Source organism: Formica exsecta, unplaced genomic scaffold (assembly GCF_003651465.1).
Source record: "Formica exsecta isolate Colony F162 unplaced genomic scaffold, ASM365146v1 scaffold275, whole genome shotgun sequence".
NCBI lineage: Eukaryota > Metazoa > Arthropoda > Insecta > Hymenoptera > Formicidae > Formica > Formica exsecta.
The window spans coordinates 69,803-96,289 of NW_021850010.1; the positions used below are offsets into that span (position 1 = coordinate 69,803).

At 34.5% G+C, this 26,487-nt stretch overlaps 2 protein-coding genes across 5 annotated transcripts in view; one reads left to right on the forward strand and one right to left on the reverse strand.

The window, feature by feature from the left end:
* Positions 1–7,106, forward strand: LOC115237125 (myotubularin-related protein 3). Its single transcript, XM_029809977.1, has 16 exons — positions 1–876; positions 1,705–1,763; positions 1,962–2,280; positions 2,430–2,616; positions 2,690–2,868; positions 2,955–3,156; positions 3,357–3,547; positions 3,654–3,849; positions 3,918–4,103; positions 4,226–4,390; positions 4,492–4,742; positions 4,819–5,055; positions 5,143–5,434; positions 5,596–5,697; positions 5,759–5,943; positions 6,064–7,106. Exons 3-16 carry the CDS (start codon positions 1,973–1,975, stop codon positions 6,395–6,397), a joined length of 3,015 nt encoding a protein of 1,004 aa, XP_029665837.1. The 5' UTR covers positions 1–876; positions 1,705–1,763; positions 1,962–1,972; the 3' UTR covers positions 6,398–7,106.
* Positions 6,927–26,487, reverse strand: part of LOC115237126 (gustatory receptor for sugar taste 43a-like) — a 24,386-nt gene continuing 4,825 nt past the window's right edge. Inside the window, exons 2-10 of one of the 4 annotated variants that reach the window (XM_029809979.1) lie at positions 19,136–19,273; positions 18,285–18,486; positions 14,874–15,090; positions 14,470–14,803; positions 12,511–12,621; positions 11,978–12,252; positions 7,846–7,866; positions 7,708–7,776; positions 6,927–7,629 (exon numbers count right to left, since the gene is read on the reverse strand). In XM_029809979.1, coding sequence (XP_029665839.1) covers positions 7,471–7,629; positions 7,708–7,776; positions 7,846–7,866; positions 11,978–12,252; positions 12,511–12,621; positions 14,470–14,803; positions 14,874–15,090; positions 18,285–18,486; positions 19,136–19,262 — 1,515 coding nt within the window. In that variant the 5' untranslated portion in view covers positions 19,263–19,273 and the 3' untranslated portion in view covers positions 6,927–7,470. Of the gene's footprint in view, positions 7,630–7,707; positions 7,867–7,953; positions 8,578–9,600; positions 9,951–11,977; positions 12,253–12,510; positions 12,622–14,469; positions 14,804–14,873; positions 15,091–18,284; positions 18,487–19,135; positions 19,274–26,487 lie in introns of those variants that run through there. The other 3 variants (XM_029809978.1, XM_029809980.1, XR_003884312.1) reach the window with 3 other exon arrangements.

The window sequence follows — 26,487 nt, forward strand, 5'->3', positions numbered from 1 at the left end:
AGGCCTCCAAGTGAGTAGGAAGCAAAGTCTGCTCGCAAAATTACTCTGCGCTCTCTCTCTCTCTCTCTCTCACTCAACGTAAAGGGAAAGAAAGAAAAGAGGAGAAAGAGAGAGAAAAAGAAAGAGTGAATAATCGCGCGAGTAATTACGCGCCGTATGTGACGCGCGTCTCAAGGTTGACACATGTCGCCTGACTTGGCCGCATAACAAGAGCGGAGGAGCAAGAAAAGCCGTTCGCATTCGTTGGAAAGGAACAAAATAAAGTGTAACGAAGTACTCGCGCGGCTGCACACTCTTGTTTGCGATTTCAAACGGGGAGATGCGCAATAATGGATTTGTGTGTACTTTTCTCTCTCTCTCTCTCTGTCTCTGTCTCTGTCTCAGCTGCGCTATACATTACATATGTTTTCGCAATAAGACAGATGCTGCGTCTTTTCTAGAATCTGGAAAAAATTATTTGTTTCATAAAGTTCTGTTCAAACATTGACAGGTATTATTATCTTCTTCCTGTTAAAATTCCATCTATTTTAAGAGCGCTGTAAAATGCTAGAGAGAAAAAGAAAGAAGCGTTCGGCTTTTCGAATGCGGAATCGGACTCCACGATGCGAACTCTTTGATGGAGTCGGAATTAAAATTGATCTCTCCTCGGTCGCTATCCCTTTCTATATGCACGATTCTACCTATGTATGTATGTGTGTATATGCAATCTGGACGAGGGGAAAAAAAAAATCGGTCGGCCGGAATTGGCAATAATCGACATTGGTGTCCGGAGCGAGACGAAGCGGGATCCGCTTTCCCCGTGCTCACGATGACACTGCGATTAAACCGTGATGTATATACGAGAACGCGTTCCAATAGCTCGTGAATTTTTCGGAGGTAAAGAACGAAAATGTGAGATGAAAAATAGTGTTTAAAAAAAAGTTTTGAATGAAAAAAACTCCATATAATTCAAAATATAATGCTATACCAATGAATTCGTTTGTTTGATTCGCACTTTCTGCATTTCAAATGAAAAATGGATGAGCACATTTGGATTTGAGGCAAAAGATAAAGAGTAGAAAATATATATACACGATTGAAAGAAATATGGACAAAAATATTGAAGGAGAAGCAATCGTATACTAAATAATAATATTAAATTATATCACTAATAATATAAGTGCTATGTAAAATTAATCTATCTATTACTTGTATAACACAGGAGAAAAATGGAAAAATTTTGACATTGTTTATTTTAAAGTAATATTTGTAATATAAATATTTATAGCATTATCTTATAGAGGATTACTTGGATTTAAATATATATAAAAGAGATATTTTTATTGAAAGAATATCAATAATTTCAACAGTATCAGTAAATGTCACAATGTGACGACAAAAACACAGTAAAGATAAAACACGCTTGCAAAGCAGAATTACTAATATAGATACAATAAAATCTGAATGTTGGCATAGTTATAAATAATTAATTAAATATATAAATTTAAATAAATGATTAATTTATTAATAATTCGTAAATTTCAAGATTTGTATGGAAAAAATATTTCTCTTGCTTTCAGTTACCTTCTGATATTGTAATTGAAAATTATTTTTAATCTTGGAATATTGTAATATGCTGAAGGCTTAACAGTGTAAATATTGATGCGTCATATGTTTATGCAAGTCAGAACATACATATTTTTATAAGTTGTTGATGTGTTACAGGAGGCAGAATACCTTATAATCTTGAGATATTGGATACTTTCTGATAAAGTTTCTATTAAGTAAGTTGAATTAAATTACTGAGAGGTATAAGAAATGATAAAGATAAGACAATGATGAAGATAAGACAATGGGTGTCTTTCTTCTGCTTGCTTTGAGATATTTGATTTCTATTTATGCTTGAAATATATAGAATGTATAGAGATAAGAAATGTATAGAGATAATTGTTGAGTGTCAAGGGCGTAAATCTTTATTGTAGAAAGTACAGAAATGGAAAGTTCCGAGGAACCGACCAGTCTGCAATCGATATGCCATCTGCATGCCTCGGAACTGTTTCCCAAGCACACGCATTTTGAGTGCGAGGATGAGACGCTGACAATTCCGTTCACGCCATTGAGTGGGGAATCGGTCGTGGCACTGGGACGAACAACGGACGGTGTTTTGGCACTTTCGAATTATAGACTTTATTTGCAATTAAGCCAAACATGTTACAATATACCTCTAGGTCTTATCGAACAATTAGAAGTCAAAGAGATTTTCTATTTGCACATTGGTTGCAAAGATGCACGTTCTTTAAGGTACTTCTAATATTCATCTTATTCTTCATCTTTTGGAATAGATTTAACATTAATCTTGTTTTTTACATTATTTATGGATTTATTGAGGATTGTACGCAACAGATTTCTGTAGCTGCTTTAATCAAGTGAATATTGCGTTAATATTTTAGTTGTGCATTTACCACCAACGAACATTGTTTAGAATGGTTTAAACGATTACACAAAGTGACCTATCCACGAAAAAGTATAGAGGATATATTTGCGTTTGCTTACTATGCATGGTCCATAGAAGAGGGCAAGGATTATCTTAGACTTGGAAAAGATAATAGTTCTTATATTACCACTTTTAATTCAGAGGTGAGTATGTATCTTTTAAATTTTTCTGATTGTGAGTGCAGAAAATTTTTTCACGAAATTTGTATTCTCTCAGGTCGAGCGATTGAAGTTTAATTTACATGGTACATGGCGTATAAGTCAAATAAATAAGGATTACCGGATGTGTCCATCCTATCCACCGCAGCTCTTGGTTCCTGCTTGCATTTCCGACGAAACTCTCGAGTTTGTTGCCAAATTTAGAAGTTCCAGACGTATTCCAGCTATTGTGTGGAGGTATGTGTTACTCTTCTGTTTTATGCATGATTTATAATCGAATATCGCATTTTTTGTGTCTTATCAAAGCAGTTACGTATTTTAAGGCATGTGAACAATGGTGCCGTAATAGCTCGCAGCAGCCAACCAGAAGTTGGTTGGCTTGGCTGGAGAAGTTCTGAGGATGAGGATCTTCTAAAGGCTCTCGCAGATGCGTGTAGCTACGATAAGGGCGAATCTACAATGGTAGACTCGCCTATTACATATTCCGATGTTGGTGATGATACTGTAACACCAAACGCTGCCAAGGTAAGAATCTTGGTTAGATAGTTAATCAATCGACGAACGAAAAATTTAATTATCAGAAAGAAATTCAAGAAAGAAAGATAAGACTCTTAAGTATTGATTACATATAATTTATTTAGTATCATTATATTATTCAAGTGCATAATGGAATTATCTCCTGTGGATATTTTATATAAATAATTTTTCTTGCTTTTTATATGTAGAAAGTTTTAATCGTCGATGCGAGATCGTACACAACAGCTGTAGCGAATCGGGCGCGCGGCGGCGGCTGCGAATGTCCAGAGTATTATCCGAGTTGTGACATACAATTTATGAATCTGCCGAATATCCATTCGATACGAAAAAGTTTCCACGCCGTGCGACAGCTTTGCGCGTCGGATGCAGATCAACCAAAGTGAGTTGTTCTCCCAGACTGCTATACATCTTGATAGAAATTAATCCATTCTTAATTCGTTTCAATTAACTATAACTTTTTTATTGTAACAATTTCTTTCTTACAGTTGGTTAAGTTTGTTGGAAGGTACGCGATGGCTGCAACACATGTCGGGCTTACTGCGAGCGGCGGTCACTGTGGCTTCCGCGATTGAAAGGGACGGTCGACCAGTATTAGTGCACTGTAGCGACGGTTGGGATCGAACGCCCCAAATTGTCGCCTTAGCGCAGATATTACTTGATCCATACTATCGCACTATGGAGGTAAACAACAACTTTTAAAGAGCGATAGAGATCAAATTCGATTACTCTTATCTCTCTTTTCATTTTAGGGTTTCCAAGTTTTGGTTGAAAGAGAATGGTTAGACTTTGGACACAAGTTCGCAGATCGATGCGGTCAAACGATCGGTTGCGACGATCCCAACGAGCGTTGTCCAGTATTTTTACAGTGGCTCGATTGCGTCCACCAGTTGATTCTGCAGTTTCAATGTAGCTTTCAAATGTCGTCGGCATATCTTGTAAATATATAATAAATAGTCCTGTGTGAGAGGGAGGGGGGAGGGGGAGAGAGAGAGGGAAAGATGTATTATCGAAAGAAATTCTTTTCAAGCAATTTGATAACAACAATAATATGTTTTAGGTGAAATTAGCTCAGCATACATACTCACAATTATTTGGTACATTCCTGTGTAATACCAGGCAGGAGAGGCTGCAATTGAGAATACGCGAACGTACGTTTTCCGTTTGGCGTTTTCTTAACTCGACTGCGTTCGTGAATCATTTATATTCGCCATTAAAGAATCAAGTATGTTACGTTTGTCAAGCAAAAGTATATCGCATTATTGGCACGTTTCTTCATGCAAAATAGTGATTTTTATTGGTTTTATTATACATAATATTATACAGGTATTATGGCCAAGTTGCAACGTGCGCGATCTTGTCCTGTGGTCCGAAGTGTATTTAGGTTCTATGGAATCGTCGCTCGGTATGAGAGATGATAAGCAGAGAGTGACAATGATTGACATCGAGGGTGGCGAGAGCGAGGAACCGCAAGGACAGATGACGAAAACGAGGTCATATGGTGATCTCATGCACGCTCCTGATCACGCGGCGTATTTGCACAGAAGACGTAGCGATCCGAGTATTTCCATGGAGAAGTACGTAATCTCGACGATAGTTAAGTCTTTGCAATAGCCATGTTCTTTTTAAATTTCGGGGGCTTCTCTATCGCAGAAAATTTGATTCTCTGGCACTTGAGACTGAAACGGATCAGAAGAGCACGAGAAATATGGGTGATAACAAAAATGAAGCTGCAAACGAGAACTCATTGGAGAGTGAAATCAAGACAAAACGATGTACTATGAATCAAACATCCAACGATTCACCCGCCAATCCCTCGGTAGATAGTTCCACCGACACTTTGATACCTAATGATTCTGCCATTGCAGTGATCAATGGAGAGAAGGAAGTGTAAGTAATTTTTGCTTATTATTATTATATATTTTTATGTCTGTATATATTGACAGGAGTTTTTATAAAATTTATTAAAATTTCCAGATCACAGACGAATTTGTCGCGGGATATTGTATCGCCGTGGATCGAAACCGGCACTACTACAACCGGACGGGCTGTTTGCTCATCGTGTAATCGCAATCACAACGAGGGTAGTGATGTGAGTGATACTAGCGCCCCATTGATATCAAGAACTCCCAGTAGCATATGTCCGGCTTCTCCAACCCATCAGGACATTATGCTAGATAATCCTGACTGGCTGGACGATGTTGACGGTCTTCCTGTCATATGTTGTGACGTCCAAATGCGAGTACAACAAATTATCGTAGAGCATAAGGTACTTGAAGCAGCAGTTATTAGTTTTATCGCATTCTTCACGAAAATTTCCTCGATAATATACCCGACGACATATTACAGAACGAAAACGTCCCGCTTTGTGAAGTCCTTTAAAGTGATGATAGCATCATAATTAATATAACTTCCAATTTATTTTTCCAGCTTAAGGAAGAAGCTCTAAGGAAGGAATTACACACAACGAGGTTGGCACTAATCAAGCAAGTTTGCAATCACAACGCCGATACCGATCGTATCGACGACATTGTGAGTAGAATTCTTAAATCACTCGTTCTCGCACGAACATGATGTAACGAAAAATTTACAGGGTTCATTACCGGATTCCGTGGGCAGCACTGGTGAACACGGAGAGTCACTACCATCGGATATGTCCTGGGAAGCTGTGGAGGAGCTGAGTCCTGCGCCCACCCTCTGGGTGCCCGATCATGCCGTGACTCGATGTATGGGTTGTAACACGGAGTTTTGGCTTGGTAGACGTAAGCATCACTGCAGGTATGCATTTTGCGCTGCGAAATCGCGATAGACCGCTAGACTTGCTGCTAAAAGATGGGAAGGCACACCTGACGACGAGAAAACAAATCTTAAGCATAATCTTGTATTACATGCGATTAGATGCTGCGGTAAGATTTTCTGCGCCGATTGCTCCGAGAACTCCACCCCTCTGCCCAGCGAACAGCTCTATAATCCCGTGAGAGTGTGCAGTGACTGTTATACACGGCTGCACCACCATCATCACACAAACTCCTGTCCGTGCAACGCCCGTCACCAGTGTGCTAAAGCGGAGAACGAGATGGATCCTTCTGAAGTGATTCCTTCGCAATCGGCAACATGTCAGAGATCGAGAAAGCTGCCGCCCGCTGTAACGAAGGACACTTGCTGCGATAACCTGTTACAGGTGGCGCATCAGAAAACTCAACCCTCCGTCGCAGCAGCTACAGCAAATTGAGGAGACGGATCTGAAAAGCCGAACGAGAGAGAAAAAGCCGAGGAAAGGCAATCCGTTAGGGGATGGCGCGATTCCCCTCTCCATCGATTGCTGATCAGCATCACCTAACTCCGTGCGGCGCGCATTGCATCGCCGGATTTATACATACTTTGTATCGGATATATACATAGCATGCGGACTAACGCATCTAGAGTGTCCTAAGCGATTTAATATATTTATTGCTAGATTAATAATTTGTACACGAACAAGAATGTATAGCGGATACGCAAAAAAAGAAAAAAACGGCAGAGTGAGAGAGAAAGAGAAAGAAAAAGAGATAGTATACAAGTTGTATATACCCTAGGAGTAATCTCGAGCTAAAATTCCTGGCTTTTTCTGAGAGATACTCCTTTGAGAGATTTAGGGATATTCTTCAAGAGTTTACCCGTTTCTCTAAATATCTCCGCGCTTAGCATGATGGGAGGATGGTGAGTGGCAAATTTTTGGATAGGCTGTGATCGACATCTAACTTTGTTAGACGACTATACTATGGAGCGAAGTGCTAATTAATTGTCAATTTGATTACGAGAGCGATCGTTTGTTAATTAGCGATCGAGATTAGTGGTCGAGCGAAACGAATGAATTCGTATTTCTTATATCGCTGCCGTATGTATGAGAATTGGGATATTAAATGTCATTATCGCACGCGTCTGATATCGATCGGAAGCATCCAAAACTCATGTTTTATCCTATATCGCAATCCCTCCTTTATCATTAGATCTATCTGTTGACGAAAAAAAAAACGCCATTATATTAGTAAATGTTATGCTTAGTTAAGGAATTGGTTTGCACTAAATGTGTTGTGTATTTCATGTGAGCTCTATTGATTTTATCATTTTTAATGGTATCTCATCTGAAATCTGCATCTTTGTGCATTGCAAGGTCAATTCGTCTCGACTTAATCCTTTCGATCATGGATATTTTACAAATAAATATGTGGGGGCGACGTGTACTAAATTTTGAAAAGCTTTATTATTATAGATTCAAGAACATAAAAAACAGGAACGAAGAGAGAGAAGCACAGTTTGTCTAATTTATAGGCCCAACCTTCCCACTGTGATATTGTGAAGTGTTGTCGCGTTTTTCAGCATTTGCGTGGCATTCTTTAATATGTTGTCGAAACTACCCTTTGTATCATCCTCTTTTTGGAATTGTATGAGTATTACGAGATACGTTGTGACTGCGCCAGCAATCTAAAAAAATTTTTTTTTGTGTAAATTTTTTTATTCATCTACAAAATTGACAAGCAGAAAAGAACAGTTAAAACTTACCGAAGTCACGAGAGTACGATCCAGAGTGAAAAGTCCGCATGCTGAAAACTCCAAAGAGCGGTGGAGAAGCTGAAGCGAAAAAATTTCTAATTGTTTCGTGCCTTCTCTGTCGTGATTCGCGGACAGTAATTGGCTTACCAAGACCGCTGTCTTCTTCCCCTAAAGTAGTATAATACACGGGAAATATAAAATAATAATTTTTAACATAAGAAAGCAAAACTATAAAATATGTTTCAATCGTTTTACTTTCAAAAAATATGGAAAGATTTATTGTGATTTTAATCTTTCTTATTTGAAATTTTGTTTTATTTTTATCAGTAAATGTTGATAAAAGAGAACTCTGTTCCAGAATTTGTCTTCTCTTTCTTCTTATCTGTGTGGCTGATTAGGCTTCTCAATTGAATATAGGTCTGTTCTTTATAGCTGAACTGGCTGCGCTAGTTCAGAGCTTATCTTTCTCTTTCCAATATGGAGAGAAAAAGGATGTTTTCCAGCAAAATACACAGATGACACATTGGTCTAGTTTCCACCGAAATATTAATTCGCATCTAGTGCGGCATAGGACTAAATTTAAGTCGATGGAAATACGACTGACTGCGTTCATTTCACTCTCACTCCGATCTACAAGCTTTGTCGGAGTGGCAGCGAATTGATACGAAATTTAGACGGTGGAAACGCTTGAAAATAGATGGTGCCAACCTTTACTTTTAATTATTTCGTAACCATGAATATATAGTCGATATATAGTCTATATGTTGATATTCGTAACAGTTACCGTTCGTTCGTATTAATTATCAAAATGGAAAATAAACGAGAAATTTGTCAAGAATTATGTTTATTTACATTCACAAGCAAAAGTTAAGTTGGCTCTACTGAAATATCAATATTCCTCGCTTCTATTCTACCTCCAGTGGAAACAGTGCGTTAAATTCGATGCGCACCGAAACAGAATCGGATTGACGACTTCGATGGAAACTAGACCAGCGTAACACACAGTATCACACGATTGGCTATCAAATACAGAATTTTAAATTTTTTCATTGAGTTCTGTTACACGGCACCCTTAATCGGGTTTAATAACATCCGTAGTTGTAAAACTGACCAATCACAGCTATTCCTCTGAAGAATGGAATGACTGTGATTGGCCAGCCTTCGAACTACGGATGTTATTAAACCCGATTAGGGGTGACGTGTAAACGTAGTCTTAGACAGCTAATCATGTGGTATTGTGTGTTACACTCACAGACTTCTATATATTACTAGACTGCTAACTCCCTTATATCAGAGAGAAGAATGAGAGTCGCCACGCTGCCGTTTTTCGTGTAAAGGCTGGTTTATGCAGGCCGTAACTGTTAATTTATGCCGGAACCGTTAAAGTTTAACACTAGGATTACAATGCTTTTGTTCATAATGCCATTATGAACAAAAGCATTGTAATCCTAGTGTTAAACTTTAACGGTTCCGGCATAAATTAACAGTTACGGCCTGCATAAACCAGCCTTTACTTTTCCCTTAGGGTGCAAACGTAAAAAGTGGAAAATTATTATGTAATATTGCAATGTTGCAGCAATGTTGTTGCAAGCTTCAGTGCTGTATGGGCAGTAATGCATATGGCGGTTAGCGGTTTCGTAAAACGTGAACGAAATAGTGAATAAAAAAAAAAGGAAATATTTTTTTATAAATCACAACATGTCATTAAACAAATATAAAATAATAAATGGAAGTATAAGTAATACATACAAAATATTTTTAACATCAAATGATTACGAGAAAGCATTAGCAGATAAGTTACAATTAATTGAAAAGAATATCTTTATGAAAATAAAATTATAGGAATCTTTATAAATAAACAGTTATAAATTTATAATTTTAATAATATTTTATTGATATTACAGATAAAAATTTTGTTTCTCGAGTATTAGAAAATATTTTAAAAAGTGTCAAAAAGTCTTCATCATTCGAAGATGATGAACTTTGGCAATAATTCTCAATAAAGTTTGTAATATTTTGTATACTAATTACAATTGTAGTTAATTTCTTCATTTTAATGTCACTTTGATTCCTTTTTAAATAGATTATATCGCTCTACACTTTTTTGTCTCTTTTTCTACTGCTTTTTTTACTGCAAATGCGTTTCGATTTTCATTGCTGCCACAGTCTATTGATAATTTCGGAACGATTGAAATACGTTGATTTCAGCAGCAGTACTGTCAGTACTTTCAGCGCATTTCGGAAGACACCCACTGTACCAAAAAATTGACCCCAAAAAGTATGTATTACGTATGAGAAGTAAACATCTGCGCATGCGTGACTTAAGTAGGAATCAGTAGGAAAGAAGAGGATAGAAGCTGGATATGTAATATTAGAGTCCTAGATTATCAGAGAGGCGCCAACTCTACCTTAGAACATATATACCTGGAAGGGGAATTGCCTATGCTTCCCGTGGAGAAGATCTGTGACCAAGTTGGGTACGAGAGAGAAAGGTAGGTTGTAATCTTTGCTCGCAATGCGCAAACGCACGTCACGCTCACCGCGCCATTTGAAAATAAAAATGTCATTTTTAATTGGGATACAATTGACGATGATCGAATAGGTGATAATTAATGTACATACAGTGACAAATAATGATAAACTTTATTAAACAAAATAACAAGTAACGTTCGAGATATATTATTGATGTTTAAAGTGTATTAATTTTGAATACTTCTGTCTAATAAAATCTTTTTGCTTTATATCACTCGATTTATTACGTTTACCGCATAACACACAATATGGGCCTGGCATTTTCTTTTCCTATGAAATAACTTTTTTCGAAATAATTTTGCGTACCGATGTCACCGATATCTCCTAACACTAACCTCCTACAGCAATGACGCTATTCACTCTATTCGCTAATTCGCGCTTGCGCATTGCAAACAAAGGTTACAATCTGCCTTTCTCTTTTCTTAAAACGTGGTTCTCTGTCGCACCCAACTTGGACACAGGCTCAATCCATCATTCCCCTTCCAGGTATATATGTTCTAAGAACTCTACCCCCACCATGCCCACTGCCGCCATCTTAAGACACAAGTAGTGCTTATATATATCAGTAAAAAACATATATATGTATATATGTATATAACATTATAAATAATTACATTTTTATTAAAAACAATTATTTTTGTGGTTACACTGTGTCATCTGTGTACCTTGCTGGAAAACACCCAAAGATAAACTCTGAACTAATGCAGCCAGTTCATAAAAAGTTCTAAAAAAAACCCATTGAAACTGAGGGTGCAAACCCATGCAGCGGAATAGCGTAACGCGGAACAAGAGCGAAACAAGAGAATACCCTGCCGAAAATGGTCGATTAAAACGGATTTAAAAAAATGTAATCCGAATGATCAAAAGTCATTATGATGTCTTTTTGATGTCATTTTGATGTCATTTTGGTGTCATCTTGATGTCATTTGATATTATTGTGATTTTTTGTTCTGCTTGGGTAATGGCGTTTTCGAATGAACGGGTTAACCCAACCCGGTTCAATTAATCACTATATTTTACTATGAATTCAAGCCTTTTATTGGCAGAGACGATGCAATATCATTAATCGCTCTGAGAACGATTAAACCTGCTACATTCGAAAACGATATAACATTCTCTGAAGAGAATAACATTCTGCATTTGCATATGCATTCCCTAGTATTGGAATTTTCTGTTTCTATTTCTATCGCTATCGCTATCGCCTATCGCTATCGCTATCGTCTAGCATTGTGCAAAGGCCTTAACCACAGACTTCTATAGATTACTAGACCGCTAACTCCCTTATATACTGTACCAAAAAATTGACTCCAAAAAGTATGTATTACATGTGAGAAGTAAACATCTGCGCATGCGTGACTTAAGTAGGAATCAGTAGGAAAGAAGAGGGTAGGAGCTGAATATGTAACATGGCCGATGTGTACAGACGAAAAGTGTTTGTGTGCGTGTGTGCTGTTTGCGCATGTGTTGTGTACATACTTTTCGGGGCCATATATTTCGTAGGAGTTAGCGGTCTAGTAATATATAGAAGTCTGTGGCCTTAACTGGCTGCACTAGTTTAAAGTTTATCTTTTTCTCTCCACATTAAATGAAGAAAGATAAACTCTGAATTAGTGCAATCAGTTCAGCTATAAAAAGCAGACTCTGAGTTTCCTTTTATCAGAATTGATCTTTTTATCTTATAATAAATTATTGTATATGTGTGTACATTAATTTATTAATTATTTAAATTTGATTATATTACACATACTTGCATTGTAGTGGCATATGTAGGCTGCACTATTATGAGTAGCCTCCAAATGTGGAAGATGCACCACAATCCTTGCACCGCGAGGAATAGTGGTTCGCGTCTTCCATCAGCTTCCATTATTAAAAAATACGGTGTGATAATTAGATGTATTAAGCAGGTAATTGTAATTGCGAGTACAACGACGCCATAAGCGGTATTTATAAGCGACACCGTATCACACAGTGATGCGTGTACTGTCATCAATTGCGATATACTGTCCGTAAAACTTTTGCCATCTGGAAAAATATTTGCTAGAGTTTTAATTATTATCGAAAAACTTATTTTAAATTCGGAAGCAAAGTTGTACACCTAATATATATATGTATGTATATATATATATATATGTTTCGTTATTTTTTAAGATTATTAATATTTAGGAACTAGCTTTCTATTACTATTTTATTACTATTGCAATTTATTACGAACATATGGATTAGTACTCGTATACTTTTATCAGATTCTTCGTGAATACATAACTAAAGCTAAAATCGTACCATTTGCGACGGTGGAATCTATGATCTTCGATTTACGAAACAATCTAGTATTTCCCACCATTTCTTGTCGGATGTACGTTATGAGTTGTCCCTGATCTCGAAGGTCGCCAGCTAGAGTTCGTGTGTCACTTTAGTGAGTCACATTTTATATTAATTTAAAGATAACAGCAATAGGCTCAGGATAAGAATAATTCAGTGGAAAAACTGGCAGATAAGAGCCAAGGCGCGGGTTATCGGTGCGCGAACTTATTATTGTTAAATTTTATTAACTAATCCCATACAGCACCGCAAGATTGTAACAACATTGCAGCAACATTTTTCTGCAACATTGCAACATTGCAGAAACATTGCAAAATATTGCTGCAATGTTGTTATGATATTGCAGCAACAATAAAATGCAATAATACTTTATGTATATTTATCGACAATAATATCCAAGAATATCTAAAAGAAATAAGAAAAAACTGAATTTGCAATTGTATGAATTTACAATCTCTTTGTATCCGAAATATTCAGATATCCGGATTTATAAAGATCGTGGTGGATTTACGAATACAACGATGCACACATCTCTTTTGTCTTTATATAATCTCAAAATTTATTTATTAAAATCTAAAGTATCTTGCATATTAGAAAATTATTATCAAATTTTTGATTTTATATAAGAATGGAAACTATTAAAAGAATTTTTAGTCCAATGTCTGAGTCCCCTGTGTTGGGGTCATATCATACAACTTAAACTAATAAAAATATTTATTATATCTTTAATCTTACTAGTCGCTCTTCGTAAATTTTATATAATCATCGTGATTAAAAATTACATGCGGAATAGATAGCGCAACATGCGCCGCGGTAAACCAACGAACTAGCGATTATCGAATACCTTTTTGTAATATTTTCGGAATGTTGCTGTAACATTGCTAAAGTTATATTGTAAAATAATGTCTTTGCAATATTTCTGCAACATTACACTGCAATATGCAATATTGCAATGTTGCAGCAATGTTGTTGCAAGCTTCAGTGCTGTATGGGATGTGTATTAAAAATGTACGTTTTGGATCCTTTTTTGATCCATCTTTAGCATGGATATAAATATATAAAGACCAAATTAGAATTTTAAAAATTGACATAACATAACATTTGCAGTTGCAATCGAATTTCAAATTAAAAATAATCAAAATATGTAGAAATACAAACGTATGATAGAAACGGGCCTTAAGTGAAGAGCCAAGAGTCTGACGGACTGTATGTGCAATCTGTCTAGTTTTTTTTTGGTTACTTTTACTTGAGCGTGAACGCTTACTTGCAGTCCAACTATTCATTTTTCAATTATTATTGTTTTGTTCTTTTTTCATTGCCACTGTTGTGCTTCTCTGATGTTTTTTCTACGCTGTATAACCCATACAGCACTAAAGCTTGCAACAACATTGCTGCAACATTGCAATATGATATTTTACTTTTTATATCAAAATATGTCAGATTAAGATATAAAATAACTCGAAAAATACTTTATCATAGTGTTTTGAAAAGGTCTCGACAAAGGCGACAAGAATATGTAATAAAAAATAGGGGTTTCCGTTTCAAAAATTCAAGGTGATCTTGTCCTGACCTTGGCGACGCCATCCAAACCCAAACTGATAAGATCAGTATATAGATCTTTTTAAACCCCACAACTTGTTTCCAATAAAAAACAGAAAATTGTTTCCAATAAAAGTTGTGGGGTTTAAAAAGATCTATTTACTGATCTTATCAGTTTGGGTTTGGATGGCATCGCCAAAGTCAGGACAAGGTCACCTTGAATTTTTCCGAAACGTACATTTTTAATGCACATTAGTTAATAAAATTTTATAATAAATTCGCGCACCGATACCCGTGCCTTGGCTCTTATCTGGCAATTTTCTCACTTAATTAATTTAAAGATTAGGCAAAAAATGACTAATAACTATTAGAAGAATGCACCTAATCCAAGATCCTTCCTGAATTGATTTGTGATTTTGCCACTTTTGAGGATGTTCTCGAGGCTCTTGTTGACCCTGAAGAACCGCTGGCCTACGTTGTACACGATGATGGCATACTGAACCTCCATCATAATAATGACTACGTACATAAAGTACAGGGGGAGATAATTGAGCGGACCCTTATCGTCCAGCTTCTTATTTAACTTCACCTCATGGTTCCATGTGTAGATATCGAGACATGAGAGAATGATGGAATAGGAGAGGCTGCACAACGTTAGCAAAATGGTGTACCGCTGCAATTTTTTCGGTGAGAGGATTCCCAGCTTCTCGTCGCACTTGAGCCGAATAAATCGATAAATTCGAATGCGATAATCTCTGCGATAAAGGCAATTAGACGAGACTTACATCAACCAGTTTATCCATGACGGTCTGTACCTGTTGCCAGTACAGAATCGAACCGATGATGGAGGCAGCCGTGAGACTCATCACGCCCAATACATCGCTTGTGGTGACAATTACCGCGTTCTGCGACTTAAGCCGAGTGCTGTTTTCCCATCCATGTCTGAGATCGCGCCAAAAACCCCAAATCTCGGTGCCTATCAGGCACGCCAATAGGCACAAACTGCAATACGTTATTTCAATTTTATATTTTGTTTACTTATATATTACAATTAATCTAACAATCTTCAAGTTCTCTTATATCTTTTTATATTAGGGTGGATCAAAAAGTAAGATTCTCTCTATTTCATTATCACTTCTATTTACAATGTACTTTTATTTATGTATAAATTGGACTTATTGTATTAAAATAGAAGTTAATGACTATTTTCCAATATAGTTTCTTCGAGAAGATTGATGTATTTTTGTCCTATCTTGGCACGAGTTTGAAGATTCTCTCTCGGTAAAAATCCGGCTTTTAATATTTAAATCATTCGTGAATAGTATTCTGTAGTAATGCTGTAGTATTCTGTAGTAATGCATCAAGCAAGCAATTCGAAGAAAGAGGCCTGGGTTTCTATTTAGAGGAGCCCAAGCTTTTTTCGAATTTTCCTCACGATAATGCCAGATTTCACTTTGTATATTAAACTTAAGAATTTCTGTAATTATTTAATTGGAATATTATAGAGCATCCTCCATACATCCCGGACCTGGCTCTTTCCAATTTTTATTTTTTTGAGCTGCTGAAGAAATATATTGAAGGAAGGCCATTTCTCTCTCTCTCTCTCTCTCCCTCTCTCCCCTCCCCCCTCCTCTCTCTCTCTCTCTCCAAATGATGCAGCAATATATGTATAAAATGCTCTCCAAGAATGGTTTAAACATTAAGGTCGCCATTTTGTACACGATTACCGATAGCTGTAGACTCTGTATAAGTGTCATTGCGCATGTTTTTTGACATATCAAAAAACATGTGCAACGACATTTATAGAGCCTATAACTATCGGTAACCATGTATAGAATAGCGCCCTAAGAGACGGATTTTTTCTAAGAGAGTAAAAATTCGTGCCAAGGTAGAAAATATAAATATATCGATCTTCTCGAAGACTATATTGAAAAATTGTCATTATAGCTTATATTTTAATACAATAAGTCCAATTTGTGCATAAGTAGTAGCTGAAAATTATAATAAAACAAGGATCCTTACTTTTTGAGATCCACCCTAGTATCCCACATAGCATGTAATATGTTAACAGAAATATTGCAGAAATATTGCAATAATACTGGAAACATTATATACGTATTACAGTATAATATTACAGAAATATTATTAACATATTACACGTTTATAAATAACATTAAAATATTACAGTTATATTGTTGCAATATATCACATTCCAAAAAGCAAAGTATCGGCAAATGACATTTTAATGATATCTTATTAACATTAGAAACGTCATTAAGATGTTATTTGACGTCACCTTGCTACATAGGATGTGATATATGTGGCATTGGAGTATAAATAAAATATTTCAGAAATAATATATTGTGTATATTGTAGTATTACGAATATATTTTTTATTAGTATTACATAAACGTATATATTACTGTGCAAATATAAATAATATTAATGAAAATTATATTCGTAACGTTACAAAATCATCATACATATAGGGGAAAGTAGGGTAAAACCGGGTACATTTTCGGGTTTGTTTTTTTACAAAAAACCAGAAAGCAAAAAAAAATTTTGCTAACCGTTAGTAGTCTTTAGTAGACCTTAAACTATGAGAAAATGAGGCTAGTTGCTAAAAAAAAATATTTGGTTACCAGAAATGACAAGATTTTTTGGAGATGTTAAAATACCCGATTTTGCCCTACCGGTAGGGTAAAACCGGTACCCATTTGAAAACATAAAACACCGTGCAATTACAAAATATAGATTTAGTTTAATCGAAATACAATACAAAGATGTATTCTATTGCCAAAAATCACAAATAAAGATATTCTTTTGTTCTACATTGCTGCAGGATTTTCTTATTTAATTTTTTAACTTTAGGGTCTCAAAAAGCTTTTTTTTGGTGGTTTCTTTTTCTGAATGGTAGTTTTCGTTTCCAACTGCTTTTTGTAGGGAGACAAAGTCAAGATAACAGTTTTTTTTCTTTTTATTACATGAGATGTGTAGGTACCCGGGTTTGCCCCAACACGAAGAAAATAACAAACACGGCGATTGTATATTCCGGCGTACAAAGTGACGATCAAAACTAATGCGATATACTCTAATATGTACAGAATACAATTCTGCATTTACAGAAGCAGATGCTCTGTGTAGAAAAGTCCATATCGATTCGATTGTTGCCCCGATATCGATCTTTTTTGGCCCGAAAATTTTGAACTTTTCTCAAAAAAAGAAATGTCGTGTGTACGTGGGCACGGTTCATCTCAAAATAATGATGGCATCAATCTACAACTAATAATACGGGTTAGCTAAAGACAGCACTTGTCACGAAGAAACAGAGCTAGCCGGTTTGACCCGCCTACCCGGTTTTACCTTACTTTCTTCTATATGTGTATATAATTAAATTTCATGAAACAAATTATTATTAATTTATTATGTTGATATGAAAGTAAATAATAATATTGTTATATTAAAAATATATTGTGGTTGTCTTATTTCATAATTCCACCAATTTTCATTATTTAAAATATTATGTTAATATATAATAAAGATTACTTTTTTTGTTGGAATATATTTCCGTTATTGACATCGTTCTATTACAAATAGATTGCAGATATAATTATAATAATGATTATACTAATGAATAATAATATTACAATATAATAATATAATAATATAATAATAAAGAATTATTAGAAGTATCATTGCAGTATATGTTTGTTGTAAAACGATATATTAACAATGAAAGTTTCAACAAGATAATCTCTTTATCGTATTAATATAATATTTTATGTCATGACAATTCTCGAGGAATTATATAATAACACAATTGCAATATATTTGTAATATAAAAATATTTAAAAATTATCTAGTTCCTTGCAATATTATATAAATATTACATAAATATTACATAAATATTACATAAATATTACAATAATACAATTGTGAGATGTTATCATTATTTATTACGATTCATTTTGGCGGATATTTTAATATTACTGCGATATTTTTGTAATATTCCAGCAATATGCATGTTATAGCTTTATATTGTAATATTGCTATAATATTGCTGTTATATTACATGCTTAATGAGATCTAATGTAATTGTCAAATATGTACTTCTCTTCTTTTAAATCTCGAATAATTTGATCTTTATCTACATGTAGTCGCGAGAAATGTGAATCGGTTTGATTGTTCATTGTCACCTGTAAACGCTATCGATGGTGCTCAATCGGCCTTGATACCTGCCAGATACATGTCGGACAAATCTCGTTGGAAATACGCCGGACAGTTTGCTGATGTGATAGATCGGAAACACCGCTTGGTATAAATCGCTGTTTACCGACTTATTATTACTCGTCACGTCGGGATTTGCCACGTCGTATTCGTCCACGTTTGAAGGTTTGTCTACAGACATTTATTTCAGGTTATCGATTTAAATCGCCCACACTCACGATTATAGCACATGTAACAAATAAAATACAGCGAATTTCTTTACGCGACATGATTGTTAAAATTATGTGAATCAGTTTTGCAATTTCTATAAATTCCTATATAATCGTGCAACATTTATCAGTTTTTTAAATACTGATTTTGTTTTATTTTTCATAAATATAATTGATTAAATATAATATTCCAGAAACATTTAGATATATGTATTTAAATGCCACATGAAATAATTGGTATGACTTCACGAATTTTAATGAAGGCAATGATCTTGAGCAAATACTTCAAAGTCATTGAAAAAAGATCGGTGAAACCATTTATTTGATAAAGATGATTATTTTGTTGAGAAAATATTTTGGGTATAACTTTTATATCTTGATATTTTGTTTCTCTTTTACATATTTTTTTCATATTAAAATACTCATTTTAACTTAAAATGATTTTAATTATATAGAGGAAGAAAGAGAGAAAACAAAATATAGACAATATAAATATATAAATATTATAAATATAAATATATAAATATTATAAATATAAATATTTAAACATTAAGTAAATTTCGAATTTTATCCAAAAACGATGTCAAATGAAGACATATATATCATCTTACTGTTTGTATTATTCGCCATTTGTTGCTTATCGAAATCGTTCCATTGCACATGCATTTTTTTAGACATGAGGGCAGTTTCGCCGGTGTTGTTCGCAGACGCGCTCGCAAGATAATTCGCAAGTTGCATTGAAAGGACTCCTACGATCACATATAACAATTAAATTTATAACTTGTCAAATCTTCATAACATTTTAATATTAAAATGAAATGTAAAGTATGTAAGAAAGTAAGTCTTAATGTAAATTTCACCTTTTTATATTCAGCGGGACGAAGAAATAAAATCACGAGATCTTTCGTAAAAATATCGTTGCTTCGCGCAGAATAGACTTTGCGAGAACCGCTGTCAATCGCATCGTCGAACGTTGAAGATCTATCGTTGCAAGATTTATTGAGAATTCACGAGAATTCAAGGTACGAATCACAGAACAAAATGCGGCACAGTTGCGTTCGCAACTCTCTATGCACTTTATGCATCCGTTTCTCCCATTCGTACTCGTCAGATTGTCGACGGATAATTGTTGTTGACGATTGAGTGCTCGCGAAAGATGCTTATCCTTCGAAAAACATATAACACTTATCTACCCCCTGCGTGCGTACTCGAACACGTGACGAGATTTTCGCGTGCAAAGATACTGGGATCTATAAAAAAGGCTCTATGATCTCAAATAGATCGGTGATTTCGTTTGTATAATGGTTCTTATTAAAAACAAGAGAAAGAATTCTTTTCGGGACGGTAAGGTCTCTTATTCACTTCGCGCGTAATCGAATCAATGGAATAGAGCGCGATTCTCGCAGTCATGTCATCTTCTATCATGCAACATATTATTAGGCAGATATTAGCTGAGAATATTAAGTGAAAACCGTAGCGCATTGTTATTGTTCTTGTTTTCACATGTGCAATCTTTTAACACGTGTAACTTTCAATATGCAATATTGATACTTTTGATATTTTATACGAAAAATATTTTTATACCAGAAAGATTCTCTTCGTCTAAAATTAACTGAAAGGAAAGATAATAATCGCTGATTTTTCTATATTATTTTTTACCATTTTTTGTAAATTGTTATAAAATATATAAAAATATAATTATGTATATAATTAACATATACATACACACACACGCACACGAATCGCACACATACATGCACACGCACACGCATACGCACACGCGCACGCACACGCACACGCACACGCACACGCATACGCACACGCACACGCACACACACACATTGTAAAAAAGTAATATAAATATTTTTTAATTTTTATTTACAATATTATAAATGGTAAATATAGCGAATAGGGGACCCAGCCCCAATGACCTTGACCTTTATTGGGGCTGGCTCCCCTATTCGCTATATTTACCCTTATATTTTATTTTTGAACACCCTATATATGTAAAAACTTGTGTTTATTTCAGTTTATATGTGTAGTATATGTAGGACTATTTCTGTAAACTAACTTAAATATCCAGTTTTTCATTGTCAGACTATGTATAAATCTTGATTTTTACAAATTTTTGTTTGTTAATAACTTTTTAAACGAGCGACGATTAAATTAGAAGAAAAAGTGGTAAATGTTCAGATTAACTTACACCTCACGGATCGTTCTCATTTTTACATATATTATAGAGGGCACGTTCCTAAGTAACACGCACTTTGAATTTTGTGGCGCTCTCTTCTGGTTTCAGAGATATGCGAAGAAAAAGTTACTCAGAATTATGTCCTTGATAACATATGTCAAGATCAAGGTCATTGGGGCTGGGTCCCTTATTCGCTATATTTATCCAATAAATAATTAATTCAACATACTTATATTTTATTTTTGAACACCCTATATATGTAAAAACTTGTGTTTATTTCAGTTTATATGTGTAGTATACGTAGGACTATTTCTGTAAACTAACTTAAATATCCAGTTTTTCATTGTCAGACTATGTATAAATCTTGATTTTTACAAATTTTTGTTTGTTAATAACTTTTTAATAAGCAACGAGCGACGATTAAATTAGAAAAAAAAGTTACTCAGAATTATGTCCTTGATAACATATGTCAAGGTCAAGGTCATTGGGGCTGGGTCCCCTATTCGCTATATTTACCAAGTAATTTATCTTATATTATTTTATTTAGATTCTTGTAAATAAAAATTGTAAAATATTTATATTTATTTTTTCACATATAAACGTGGTTATATATAAAGTTATTTACAACTTTTTCTAATTATGTTTACACAAATGCATAACGATAGTGCGGTTGCATTTGCAACATTATAAAACATAATTTTACACACACACACACACATATGTATATAATGTATGCTTATACACCTTTGCACTTTTTTCTTAGCATAACATCGGTGCAAATATGTATATATATATATAACTAATATTACACGAAATTCGTTCGTAATTTGAATGCACGCGATAATATCTCGTATATACGTACAGATATACACATAATGTATATACATATCTGTATTTATATATACATAAGATGCGGTATAAGAAATTGATCATGTATATAGCTGTTTGTATTAATCTGTGTGTATGTATGTATATATATATATATATATATATACATACTTCACAGTCACCGTTAATAATAGTGCTACTTGATCGATACGACGAGTAATATCTGACTTTTGTGTCAATCATATTTTTGCAATCTATCGTTGGTTATATACACTGGTGAACATAATCTTCGTTGCTATATTGTTAACGTTTCTTGCATGTTTTTTTTAATCCGAATATATAATCAAAATTTCTTTTATATTTATTTTCTAGCATATATGTGATAATATAACACATTAACAATTTTCATTCACATTTTCAATTTTCAAATTGTTATTTATAACTATAATACATATATTTGTAGTTATCTTTCAAGAGAAATATTCTTTATATGGAATGTAGCAAGAACTTAAATGCGATCACCATTCGGCAAAAGAAAAGAAAACTGTGGTTACATATTTAGATAGAAATAAGTAATCTTAATTGCAATTAAGTGTGCCGCTTATTATATAACGCAGAAAAAATAATATAAGATTGTACTTGAAAAAAAATATTTATCACAGTTTATCCAATATTATTCTTGCGAATGTGAAAAATGTAAAATGATTTTGTTGTTCAACGTTACACGTACCCTGTTGGATTGGAGAACTGAACGCGTAGAACTGAAAGAAACTACGGTGTCGTCGTTGTCATCGTAAGGAGAACTACTCGTGAAAAGAAAACCTTTGTGTAAACATTGTAACTTCGATCACTCTCGTATTTTCCGCACAATCGATCAAGCGCAGCGATAAATGTCCATAATTACGCGAGGGTGTGAGATACGAAAGACTATGTATTTTTTTTTATTTCAGTTTGAAGTAAATAAACTCTGGCATGAATCATGAGTTGGTTCGTAAAAATAATGATAAAAGTAACTGTTAAGTTCGTTACTCTCTCGTTACTAAAAAATAAAAACAAATTATTTTTTCCGTTACAAAATTTGTAACGCCGTTACTGTTACAAGTAACGCGTTACTTCTCAACCCCTCGTCTTTCTCTCTTTGCATTTTATATATGTTAATATATAATATCCCACAGTGTGAAATACAGATCGAAAAAAACATTTATTATTAGACATTTAAGATGTCTTATTGGGATTATAATATAATTATATACACTTTTTAAAAATTATTAATAATTATTTTATTTGATTCTTTCTTGCAAAAGAATTATGCAAAGAAGCTATGTGTTTGTAAGTTTGTTATTTGCATACATAAATGCGTTTGGAACGCGATAAAGAAATATACATTAAAAACTCTGAGGATTAAATTGATCATAAAAAATTGTTTTGCTTTTTATAGATGGTGAAAGTGAATGAAATGTATAATGAGTGGTAATATATTTTATGTTATGTTTACAATTTATTGTTTCAAAAGAAATTAGATTACATTGTCATCCTTATAATGAGAGTGTTATTTAACGTTTCATGACGGCATTTCTTCCGATATTCTCTACCAGTACTGAAAATCTATAGTTTACATCACGTGCTATAGATTTTCAGTACTCGGTGAATATCGGAATGCAGCCTATATACAGGATGTCTAACAAGTAAGTGACCAAACGAAAGGTGGAAGTAGATTGGGTCAAACTGAGTCGAAAAGTCCTGAACTATTTTTTTTTATAACGCTTAATAAAGGAATTATTATTGAATAAAATCTGGCCAATTAGCGCCGACCTTTAGTCGGGCGCATGTCGGTGAGCCGCGCGCCTGGGGCCATATTCTTGAAAAATATCGCATACGATATTTATCATTGCGCAGTTATTTTCCGATACGTTTTAGTTGCGCAATGACAAATATCGTATGCGATATTTTTCAAGAATATGGCCCCTGGTAGTATGTGGCAGCGCACACTTCACGGCGCGCGGCTCACCGACGTGCACCCGGCTAAAGGTTGGTGCTGATTGGTTATATTTACATCTAATCTAAATTTATTTAGGCAATAGTATATGTTGAGGTTGGCTTTCGCGCTCCGTAGAAAATAAATATGTGCGCATCTCTGCGCTTCTGGAACCTTCTCGAAGTTTTTCGGAGCGTAGAGACCCAGACAGCACCAAGTTGTCTAAAAAATGACTAAAATAGCGTTTTCGAATGAACGGGTTAACCCAACCCGGTTCAATTAATCACTATATTTTAATATGAATTCAAGCCTTTTATTTGGTGCTGATTGGCCACACTTTACTCAATAATAGCTCCTTTATTAAGCGTTATTAAAAAAAAAGTTTAGGACTTTTCGATTCAGTTTGACTCAATCTACCTTCACCTTTTGTTTGGTCACTTACTTGTCGGATATTCTGTATATCTGGAGTTTATTAGTTATTTAGTTTTCAATTATTTATTTAATATTATTTATAATATTATATATATTATATTTACATCTAATCTAAATTTATTTAGGCAATAGTATATGTTGAGGTTGGCTTTCGCGCTCCGTAGAAAATAAATATGTGCGCATCTCTGCGCTTCTGGAACCTTCTCGAAGTTTTTCGGAGCGTAGAGACCCAGACAGCACCAAGTTGTCTAAAAAATGACTAAAATAGCGTTTTCGAATGAACGGGTTAACCCAACCCGGTTCAATTAATCACTATATTTTAATATGAATTCAAGCCTTTTATTGGCAGGGACGATGCAATGACGTCATTAATTGCTCTGAGAGCAATTAAACCTGCTACATTCGAAAACGCTAAAAAATGACATATTTTTTGTAAAGATGTGTTTTAGTGGAAGAGTATAGTCGATGAAAAGATGACTAATAGACAACATATGTCCGACTAAAAGTCATCTTGTAGCCTTAACCTATAAGACATCTAAAAGACATCTAATTTTAGACATGTTTAAATCGTTCTAATTATATATATTGTAGAGTTAAAATCTAATAAATGTGATTATATTAATGTTACATAAGTATAAAATTGAGTATAACAAATAATATTGCATAAGTATTATCGGTAAGCTACCCAGACAGTGAATATGTCAAAAATGGTTCAGGACATTTGTAGGATGTTTTAAGATATTATTATAAATATATTTTATGAAAATTTAATATGCATACGCATGATTACTTTCAGTTATGTAGGCTATTTAATATAATTTAGAAATTTTAAGTATTGTAATAAGTATTAATGTCCTATAAATGTCCCCTGGATAACCCCTGGATGTCTGTAGGATATCTGCCCTGTCTATTATATTGAATGTCCTTTGGATTTCCAGAGGACATATACATGTGCAATTAACTGTTAACATTAATTTCGTTTAATATTAATAATTGAATTTGATGCGCACATTTTCATATATCCAAAATTATTATTTATTTAATATCTCATGAGAAATGTTATTGAGCGCAACATTTCAAAAACGTTACAAAAAATAGTATTCAGCCGCTAGTTTGTTTGTTTGCCGCTATGCGACGCGCAATCTCGTATTTGAGATTTGGTCATAAGAATTATATAAAGCTTGTAAAGAGCAACTGGCAGGAAATTAAAAATGTAATTATTTTCTATCAGTTCAATATCTGATGCAATCTTAACATAGGAAATTCAGATATTGAATTGTTTAGAAAATATTACACAGCTCAAGCCTGAAAGCCAAACCTAATATTCATGTAGACTACCAAAGTCTCAATTATCAAAGAACGTGAACTATTTTCAGTATTACATTTTCAGTACTGGCAATACATAACAGGACGCAATTTTCAGAATTTGCTCCCTGAAACGTACAAAAAATATCCCTAACATATCCCATAGAAATTCTTAGGATGTTCCACAGGATCTCCCTGGATTCTCCAGAGGCTAGTATTGGGCTATCATTTACTCTTCCTCAGGACATCCAAAGGAGATCAGAAAATTAAAATGGGATATCCTCAGGATATCCTACATGTATGTCCTGGATGCTCTTTGGATGTCCTAAGGACATCCTTGTGCTGTCTGGGATTGCTGTAATCTTACAATGTAACATATTTGTAGTATAATGCAATGCATTACTGTGCAATTGTATTTATAATAATATAATATATATGGATGTTTTCCATCTTAACATTTATATGTTTTCTAAACTGCCTTACTGTAGTTACAAATCTTACTGTACGAGGGCTGTATGATAAGTACCCGTGTTTAACGACTGATAGCGCCACTGATTCAAAATCTGTATACCATCGTTTAACGCCATCTTTCGAACGACGCCTGCCAAAATTTCAGACAGTTTTATCGAGTAGTTTTGTTTTAATAGCTGTTGAAAGTGGGCAAGTTTGTTTTTGTTTGCAACCATGGAAAAAGAGCAATATCGGTCAGTGATTCGATTCCTTTTTTCAATTGCTGCTTCATCCACCTTACCCAAGCAGAACAGAAAATCATAATAATATCAAAATGACATCATAATGACTATCTGTTCGAAATCGAATTAAAGGTGATGGAAGACGAGGCGCCTTAAACGAGATTTAATTTAAAGCGATAGGAGATACTACCGATCGATAATTTCTGAGAATTCGGGATGAAAGAGATGACCGCTTTCGATGCAGTCGCTCTTGCTCTAGCTTATCGGGAGCTAGGAGCCTTTCGACACTCCGAGCCTATCACTGCGCTTTAAACTGGCATCAGTGGCGCCCAATCAGGGGCTGCCAGCCCCCGTTAATAAAAAAACTACCGCGAATCTTTCCTATCATAATTGTCGCTCCCTTAAGACAAAGGAAAGTGGATCATACGTTCTGGATCCTTCTAGAAGGATTCAAGATTATAAAAGAGGCGCGCACAAGGCGCGGCCGGCTCTTGACAAAAAGTAATCGACGCGTACACGTAGTTCTTCTCGCGCTGCTTT

Excerpts from the sequence above, each read along its gene's own strand:
- LOC115237125 (XM_029809977.1), top strand. The coding sequence starts at position 1,973 with ATGGAAAGTTCCGAGGAACCGACCAGTCTGCAATCGATATGCCATCTG. Across the intron at positions 2,281-2,429 it reads AAAGATGCACGTTCTTTAAG|TTGTGCATTTACCACCAACG; the intron begins GTACTTCTAATA and ends TTAATATTTTAG. Across the intron at positions 3,548-3,653 it reads TCGGATGCAGATCAACCAAA|TTGGTTAAGTTTGTTGGAAG; the intron begins GTGAGTTGTTCT and ends TCTTTCTTACAG.